Source organism: Cephus cinctus, unplaced genomic scaffold (genome assembly GCF_000341935.2).
Source record: "Cephus cinctus unplaced genomic scaffold, Ccin1 Ccin1_scaffold0173, whole genome shotgun sequence".
Classification (NCBI taxonomy): domain Eukaryota; kingdom Metazoa; phylum Arthropoda; class Insecta; order Hymenoptera; family Cephidae; genus Cephus; species Cephus cinctus.
Window position 1 is genome coordinate 130,559 of NW_014332897.1, and position 9,206 is coordinate 139,764.

General features: G+C 43.7%; 2 protein-coding genes across 7 annotated transcripts in view; one reads left to right on the forward strand and one right to left on the reverse strand.

Moving 5' to 3' along the window:
- Positions 1–3,243, forward strand: part of LOC107264510 (choline O-acetyltransferase) — a 16,319-nt gene extending 13,076 nt beyond the window's left edge. The window contains exons 10-11 of the mRNA XM_015732839.1: positions 621–821; positions 1,304–3,243. Coding sequence (XP_015588325.1) covers positions 621–821; positions 1,304–1,510 — 408 coding nt within the window. The 3' untranslated portion in view covers positions 1,511–3,243. The remainder of the gene's footprint in view (positions 1–620; positions 822–1,303) is intronic.
- Positions 3,244–3,410: 167 nt separating this feature from the next.
- The window catches only part of LOC107264514 (mitogen-activated protein kinase kinase kinase 4), a 12,060-nt gene continuing 6,264 nt past the window's right edge, over positions 3,411–9,206 (reverse strand). For 4 of the 6 annotated variants that reach the window (XM_025081799.1, XM_025081798.1, XM_015732845.2 and 1 more), the window contains 14 exons: positions 8,467–8,660; positions 7,975–8,394; positions 7,664–7,909; positions 7,370–7,594; positions 6,889–7,305; positions 6,684–6,794; positions 6,456–6,615; positions 5,925–6,378; positions 5,465–5,848; positions 5,216–5,403; positions 4,973–5,141; positions 4,767–4,889; positions 4,544–4,695; positions 4,081–4,468 (listed from right to left, as the gene is read on the reverse strand). In XM_025081799.1, the coding sequence (XP_024937567.1) occupies positions 4,259–4,468; positions 4,544–4,695; positions 4,767–4,889; positions 4,973–5,141; positions 5,216–5,403; positions 5,465–5,848; positions 5,925–6,378; positions 6,456–6,615; positions 6,684–6,794; positions 6,889–7,305; positions 7,370–7,594; positions 7,664–7,909; positions 7,975–8,394; positions 8,467–8,660 (3,453 nt within the window). In that variant the 3' untranslated portion in view covers positions 4,081–4,258. Of the gene's footprint in view, positions 4,469–4,543; positions 4,696–4,766; positions 4,890–4,972; positions 5,142–5,215; positions 5,404–5,464; positions 5,849–5,924; positions 6,379–6,455; positions 6,616–6,683; positions 6,795–6,888; positions 7,306–7,369; positions 7,595–7,663; positions 7,910–7,974; positions 8,395–8,466; positions 8,661–8,733; positions 9,036–9,206 lie in introns of those variants that run through there. The other 2 variants (XM_025081800.1, XM_015732844.2) reach the window with 2 other exon arrangements.

Below are 9,206 nucleotides of genomic sequence, written 5' to 3' on the forward strand. Positions count from 1 at the left end.
CCGCCGCCCCCCCCCCTCCCCCCGAAAGGCTGATGGGGATCTCAAAGGCAAAGGACCTCGCGGCTGGAAAATTGCGTAGACGCAGGAACAGCCGAACGGCAGGATCCCCAGGATCCCCAGGATGCCCAGGATGCCCAGGATGGCGGCCCTCGAAAAGGGCAATCAATTAATCCTGCGGCTACGCACAGCGCCGGGAGTCCTTTTGCCTCGAGTGTTTGCGAGATCCTCGAGAGCGTATGGTATCCTCTCTGGCAGCCCTTGGCAAATACCATGGGAATTTTCCATTTATTTTCTTACCTTATCGTCAGCCCTCGTTACGCAAGAGAGTCCTGAGAACCCTAGCAAGGTCCTTCTCGATTATCAGGTTATTGTTTCAGCTCGTTCCTTCCCTCATTTTCTGCACGCAACTACTGTGGCACAGCTGCAACCCTGGACACTCCCCCTTTTTTTTTCTTGGTCTAGGCTGCTAGTAGTCTAGAGTCACGTCAAACAACCCTGCGCACACTGCATGTTTATATACGCCCTCGATAATAGCACCGACTATCTTGGGTGATCGATCGTCTCTGTGTCACTCGGCAGCGGATACCAGCAGGTTGTTAGAACTATTGCCTGTTTCGCAGGAGGAGAAGATCAAGGAACTGTTCGATCTGGCTGTGGAACGACAGTCCAAGGAGATGATGGACAACATCATGGGTCAGGGTATCGATAATCATCTGATGGGACTGCGCTACGCTGCCAAGGAAGCTGGTGAACCTGTCCCGGATATCTTTGCCGACGAGGCTTATAAAATCGTCAATCACTTCGCCCTGTCCACCTCCCAGGTGAGCGGAAGTCCGTGGTAGTAGCTCAATGACAGGATACACGGCCGGGGATGTCTGTCTCTAGGACAAAGTCAACGTTTGTCACGTCAGTTTACCGAAGATAATTAAAGGGAGAGGCCATTCGGTTTCATCCCTTATAGTAGTTTAGTTCACTTCAATTTGGCAACAAAGGTAATTGCTTCGACTTTCCGGCGGCGTTCGAGGACCGGATGCAATCCACGCTGGGGTCGCACGGGCCGGAAGTCGTAGCAGCGCCCTCACCCTCGTGATCCTTCGAGAGTCTCCCGTAGGCTCGAGACCGTACGGAAATGGCAGGAAGCTCTTGGGAAATAACGAAAATTCCCCTGGTGCATTCTATCGCGTGTACGCGAACCCTTTCTCCTTGCCGTATGAACTATGACCTCGCGACTTCAAGATCATTCGGCGGAACGATGCGCTTGAGTAAAAGGAAAAAAGGGAGAAAAGAATAATCTTTCTTTCAGGTAACAACGAGGAATGACGTAATCGCTGGTTACGGCCCAGTCGTTCCGGACGGATATGGCTGCGCTTACAATCTACGAAAAAATGGCTTCATATTCTCCGTCTCGGCGTTTCACAGCGACGGCTGTACGAACGCCATGCGATTCGCGCAAACGCTCGAGCACAGTATGCAGGCGATGGCGGCTATGTTGAAAAATACGAAACAGTGATGGTCACGAGGAACGCGCAGAGGAACGTAGCAGAGTAAAAGGGAATTCAGGTGCTGTTGAAAGTGAGAGAACGTCCAAGTAGGATCAGACAGAAGATATGTATGCATGCATAATACATCCCAAGCGAGAATACTCATCCAAGGGAGATAGAGATGTCTGTCTTGTCCGTTAGCCAGGAAACGGAAGTCCATATCGATGAAAGTATTTATCCTAGTATCGAATAGCTATAAAGAGAATTTATGTATACACTAAACATTACACAGAAGAGACATTTACATTCAGTCACGAAGCAAATGTAGACATTTGATCGGAACGTGACGTTTTTCACCGCACGTGTGAGAAATCAACTTTGTAACGGTGTGTACACACTCGACACTCGTCTCAACACACTAAAGAAAAACACATACTTTAAGAAATATTCACAGCGATGCGACGAAGTAATTGTAGTCGCTGCGTGTAGTAGGCAATATAATAGATTTGATCGGTGGTCGTGTACTTTAGCCTGTACCGTGTCTCCCGAGAGTCCGTTCAATCTGGAAGAAGCTATGGCGATCTTGTTGTAAGAAAAATATGAAAAATATGAAAAAATTATAGATTCTACCAGATCACATGGACTCCCGTCTGTCGCAGCAGCATTATAAGTGTAGCCAGTCGATTTCGGATTGGCGCCCGCACAGTAAACTCTTGTCCAATTCTTAGGTAGGTCGACTAATCGGACCAAGTGAAGGTTTCCGATCGGCGACATTAGCATCTATCTGTCTAATCTGTCTATCGCCTATTTCTCTAATCCCCTGATCATCCCAACTTCACAACCTTTTTCAACGAACCTTCAAAATATAGTCAATCGCGCACCCCGCTTAAAGTCACAGCGCTTGCAGCCAGCACGATTCAAATTGTAAAAGTGAATAGTCGCAAAAAATCATAGAGGTCTACTTACCCACAGTCATACATGAGCAATCTTGATAATTCGGCAATCCTTCTTAGATAACAATTCCTATCCAGATCGTTGTTATTCATTGTGCATTATCTCGTTCACACTTTTATCAAAGTTACTTTATTAACGTTTAGCTGCGTTTAAATGCTCACTTGCGAGATACGAGAGAGCGACGTTGTGTTTCGTTATTGTTACAGATATATTATATAGGTATATATGAAAGTAATTATATAAATATATAGATGTACAGACGTACACAAGCATAAAAACGATATATGGAAGTGTCCTATTCTAGCTTTAAGTGATGATGAACGAACTAACCTCCCGGCGAGGTGAAATGTATAATTATATCCTAATGAGAAATTCATACATATCGCGAAATATTGTGATTGCGCTTTTGCGGCTAAGAAATATCACTCGCATATCAGGCGGCAGCCATTTGCAAACTGAATACATGTTGTTGTTTAGAGTTACTTCAGTCTTTATTGCGCGACGTTTCGCGGGTGCCGAACTCTTACATGACGGTTTCTGATTCTCTGCCGAATGTAGACGTGACGTAACAACCAATCCCGGTCAGAGACAACGTCGCCATCTTGGATTTTGAGTTCGCGCGCGCTTAACGTTCGGCGTCGCGTAAGTAATAAATGATTTTTATTAAGAAAGTTTGGCTTTCTGTTTGTACAGAAAGTATACAAAGCATACCTCTGTAAGAAACTCAGCCACGTAACTGCGTCGTAACTAAGTGTACGTTTTTTTCTGTGCGATGAAAGGAAACAATAAAGATAAATTCGTTGCAAGATTATTGTGTGTTTATTCAAACTTGGCTGCCTGGAGTAGCTTCCGGTTTATTAGTTTTATTGAGGTTCCATGTGACAGAGACGGCGATGATATGAAAAATCACTACTCCGCGTTCGACGATCCCTTGCCTATTTTTTTTAGTCGAAACAAATAATCGGATAACAACAATTTTGTTGAAAAATATGTCGATTTATTGCCATCATGTATCTCGTTGCAATCTGAACTTAATCGGCCAAGTTCCATTAAGGCACGGAACTTAAACATTCCCATGAGTGACTAGGAACTAAACTAGACATATGTATTTCAGAGCCTTGGAACATCGGCAAGAGAATTTAAGTCCTTTAGTTCCAACTGAAGAAGAGCTTGAAGAATATATAATAAATAATATTTGGAAGAGCAGGAAACTGAAATGCTAAACAAAGTGTGGTCGTCTTGCGGTAAAAACAATTTCATGCCTGATCTCAAACCGCCTGATTTGTAAATTGCAAGAAACGATTCGTGTCAGCTACGTCAGACTATAAGAATTCAAAGGGCCCAATAAGAACACTAAAAAAATGTAGAAACTTATTCGATGCAGAATCAATTAGACAACATACGCTTTTAAGTTTTAACTAAAGTATAAAAAGCATCAAGCACAATTTGTTCCATGCAAATCACGCAAACACCGTTTTTTCACATTGTATCAAGAAACATGAGGATAACTGCAAAAAAGGTAATGACTGGAATAAATCTATCCTGATATAATTATTATAATCATTACTATAAGCACGTACGAACTACACAAAAATGGACACTATACTGTGGCAGTCTACAATAAATATTGTCATTTGACTTAACGCTCGCTGATAAGTATTTACAGGAATGCGGATGCGTTAGAAATTATAAATGCAGGTGTAAGAGACTTGTTCTCTCGATCGAAGACGAACAATATGTAAGTATACGGAAAAATGTATATATCTTATTGGAATTTTTTTGTTCTATCATCGTGTTGATCATTCTCTTTCTCAGACATCCTATTATTCATTTTGACTCAGCTTATTCTTTGAATTATACGAACGCGACGACAGATCCGCATTTACGTCTTCATAGGCTTTAGCAAATGTGTGTATAAGCAGTGCATTTGCCGTTGCTCGTCTTCTCGATTGGTGTTGTAAACATTTATCTATGAAATCTATTCCCTCTGCTGAGAGATTTTTTGGTGTTGCTGGACTCTCGCCCATTCCCACCTAAAAAAAAACACATGCATGTGACACATTGATATATTCGTGAACAGCTTACATTCCCCACTTTTAATTACGTACTTTAAACATTATTTGATAATTCGAGTCGTACTCTGCCCAGGGTCTCCTACCGCTTGCCATTTCAATAACGCAACAACCGACAGACCAAATATCAGCAGCTCTTCCGTGTCCCTCACTTCCTGTCTTCATGAAAACTTCCGGCGCCATATATGCTGTAATTTAACCGAGTGCTAGAGTCTGCTACCTGTTACTTTTAAGACACGCATTCCGTCAAGTCTCTTACCTTGCGTGCCAACGAAACCCTGAAGTTCACCTGGCATTGTCGTGTGAGCTTTAATTTGTACTGCTGAACCGAAGTCTCCGAGTTTCAAGCAATTGCCTTCGTCAGTGAGAAATATATTGGCGGCTGTACAAAATTATGTATATAAGAACAAGTTGCGAATGTTTTGTAGCTCCACATACACATATCTACGTGGTAGGCGGACTTACGTTTTATATCTCGATGAACTATTCCGTGGGCGTGTAAAGTTGAGACAGCCAGTAAAAGTTGACGTGTATATTTTCGAACTAATGATTCCGGAAGTCCGTTTCCGCTACCAGCTACTAGACTCTCGAGAGTCCCTTCGGCGCAGAATTCCATGAATATCAGCATTTCCTCCTGTAAAGTCCAAATAATAAACTCTCTCTATCCATGCTGTATTATCAGTGCTGATTTCATTGCGTGAATCGTACTCTGTGAATTTCAACTCCGTAGTAGCGCACTAGATGCTTGTGTTGGATACCCTCGAATATCTCCAGCTCCTCGGCTACTCGTTTAATCGCCCTGTGATCTCCTGGCTGAAGCTGAACCTCCTTCATCGCCAATAATTCACCAGTTCTATTGTTGACTACCGTGTAAACCTTACCGAATCTTCCCTGACCTATTTCATGAACATTCAATTACAAAAAAATATTTTCAGCTAACACAATTTGTCTACTGACCAATCTTAATTCCTCTCTGCCAAGTAAACGTGACGCGTCTAGACTTAATACGGACTCTGTCGACAGCCTTTCTGTCCGTGAGTTGTCCGATGAGCTCTCGACTTCGCAATCTCTCGTCGATCTCCCGTTCCAGTTTCTTCACAGCCAGGGCGACTCTCTGGGGTCGCGTTAAACCACGTTCGGGAACTGTTAAGCTCACTGCCAAATTACCGTCCGAAGTGCACACGATGTTTGTACTGCTGCTCGTCGGACTCCTTTTTGTTCCGCCAAAGACTTCTGGGGATTCTAAGCTGTCTCTAAATTTCTGATGAAGATTCAGACTCGGTGTTCTTGATCTCACGCGTACAGGAGATGCTGCTCTCGATTTTGGCAGTTTTCTCAATCCTGAAAAAAAAATCATTTCTATCCATCTTTTTCTCGTTCATAGGAAGCTCAAAGAATGATTCTTTCCGAAGGCTACCTTCTACGTCTGAAATCGCCGCCGGTGTAGCTGTACCTACGACGTGCGATATGCATCTGTCCATGCAGGTCTTCAGTTCCTCAAACTCCTGATCAGTGAGGTGTTTTGTGTTGAGCGGTTCGCAAACCGTCATTAGGTATTCCAGACCCTGATTAGCCCATCGTGGCCTGAGTCCTCGGCCACGCTCGCATCTGGTCCTCACAAAGTCCATCCAGAGGAAGGCGAAACTTACCAAACTGCGCGCCAAGACAACTCTCTCTTCCGGTAAGAAGAGTTTGCAAAGCTCCTTGTGATAGTCGAAGCCCATTTTATACGCCTGATGAAGGATCTCACGTGTTCGGGTGTTAATTGAGATACGCTCAATCTCCATAAGTGGTTCCTTGATACGATCCGCGGAAATTTGGAAGTCCTCGATTACCTTAGTTATCTCATTTCTCAGATCCAAGACTGCTCCCTAGTGAAATTTCCCCCGGATTAACCGGATCGTTCCCAGAAATGAAACAGTCGATATTTCGAATATGTCTAAAGAACCTTCAGCTCCAGTATGGATGTCGTAAAGTCTCCAAAACTCTTTGGCATCTTCTCTATATCTCTTCTTAAACATCTTGCAAAGGCAACGCTCTTTACTATCCTCTCGCGAGCCTCAACGAACATCCCTTGCAATTCACGACCCACGGACATCATGGTCAACCTAACGTCATCGTGTACAAATGATCCAATGTGAATATGTCAATCTACGGAAATTCGATTAATCCTTACTTGGTTGAGATTTCATCCTCGTGCTCGCCCTCTTTAAAGGAGCTTTCTATTTCGTTAGGACGATTTATCAGGAATTCCTTGACTTGATAAAGCATCGTACATGCGATTTCACTGCAGTACCCAAAAAAAAGAGCCATATGGAAATTAATAAATTTCGAAGATTTTTCAACAAATTATTCAGAAATCATAAGAATTTTTTATTTACCAAAATTTGATCGTTGCTACTCCGTATCCATCCTTAATATCTCCGGCAATGGATTTGACAAAAGACCATTCATCCTCGATCAGATTCTTATGAAAACTATCATGCTGGACCATATCGACCCACTGCTTTAAATAGTTGAGGTACAGCTCGAAAACAGCCTTAAGGTTTTCATCGAATTCAGAAATGTGTTGATCAAACAACGATTCGCAGGCTACTTTGTCGCTGGCAACTGCGGCTTTCGAATGCGCTTCGAATCTGTCACGATGAATACAGGCGATTCTAAGACCTTCGCGTAATTCGCGCATCAATTGTCTAACGGAAAGTGCGCTAGGCTGTTCTGGTTTTTGCTCTAGTCGCATGCGCAGGAACTCGTGAACCAGGTCAAGCGGCACCCGAGTAAGAAACACAAAAGCTGCCCTGAAATTAAAAAAGAAAAACGTCTACCTTCTGCCTTTAAGTTCCAGACAATCCCACTTCTTACCTATACGAAGGAAGATTCAATTCTTTAGCCTCTTTGCTCCAGACCCCGTAGCGCCTGAGTTCTCGATCACCTTCGTACTCTTCACCGGCGCTACTGTCGCCATCTTTCCCGTCATACTTTTCCAGGGCCAATCTGGCTTTTCTCAGAACGGCCGTGTGTAATATTTCCAGAAAGTTCAGACTTTTTCTCAGACCCCTTGTCTTCAAGACATCCTCTATATACTTCCTGATATACCAAGAATATTTTCATTAGTTATTTTTGCAAATTTTCATTTCTCAGTCTCGCATCACTCACCTGTATGCTTGTCTGTCGAATTCCAAGATATAAAAATCAAGTCTATCTAGTCTGTCAGCCTCGTTACATGTAAATAAAGAGTCCGTTGTGGGCGACCAGGACTGTGCAAAGGAAACACCACCGAAGGAGGAAGCATTGCTATTGTTACTGTCGGATGGACTAGCGTTATCCTCAGGTTGTGAGATATCGAAACGGACGACATTCTGTCGGTGTTCGATCGAGTCAGTAGTGTCCGATGATCGGGAACTGAAAGAGCACCCTAACCTCTCCGTATCACTTCGATCTTTAGCTTACCATATTTCGAGATCTACCTTATTCCAGAATCGACGCTATCGTCCTGTCTCATTTTGGCATGAGCGAACATTAGGAGCTTCCCGAGGATCAGAAGCTTCAATCGATGATGTTTGGTCATGTTGTACCAAAGACACATGGCCTTGACCCTATCAGTGAACTCGGGACTCTTGTAGAGAGGATAATTCGCGGCGAAGGCCTGCGATGACGGGTAGAGACCTTCTGCAGTCTCCAGTCTACCGAGAAGACCTTCTACTTGTTTCAGGGCCTCCGATTGGCTTCGGATACAGGCTCGACAGAACATCGAAAGACATCCTGGACAAACTCCTAATTCAATGTTAGGACTAGATGCAGTGGAAGTGACGCCGTCGATACCGCTGTCATTGGAAAGAGTGGAACCCAAGGAACTATTGTCGGAAACATTGGCGACTGGATCAAACCTTTAAGAGAAAGCATGGACGTAAATTGTTGTTTTCTAAAATTTTAATAACAATTATTTCCAATGGCATTACCTATATTCGATAATTTCAGTGAGCAATGCACCGACTGCTTCCCGCTGCTTGCACAAGTACTCGTCCTGCGCAAGAGGGGTGCGTTCTGCGTGATGAGCCTGAAGCTCCAGCCAGATCAAGTCTTTCAGTTCGTTCTGCCATCGTGTCTCCTCGTGACTCATTTGCCTGCGACAGCGATCCTTGTCCGTGCTTCCCTGTCGAATAGAGACAGCCTGGATGAGCTTGCCAAGACAAAATTTAAACTGTACAACTAAAGACCTGACGCACCTTTCTCCACTTTCGAAAATTTGCTACGTAACAGTGCATCTTACAGAGTAAAATTGCTAAATAATTGCGCTAGGAGACAATTGAAACAGAACGTACTGAAATGACTGGAAAGATTGCCTTAGATATTTTAGCATATTTATAGACCTTCGCCGGAGCCGATATCTTTTGTTTGCTCTTTTTTAATCTTCACATAAACTTTATCTTTTACGTCTTGCACCTCCCACGACAATGAAATAAGGTGTTTTCACGAAGATATGTAGTATATTTTGTAACGTAATTCTTTAACTTATGACCCGACACCGATAGCAAAGCATACGAGAACGAATTATCTTCGAGAACCAACCTACGTTACCTTCGGCCGCCCACCCGTCGGTCCTGAATCCGCAGGCCAGGCGGGCGCCAGCCAATTCTTTTTCCACCGGGAACTGACGAGCCGGTATAAACTGGGAGTTGGGGGGGAACAGGCCCAACTC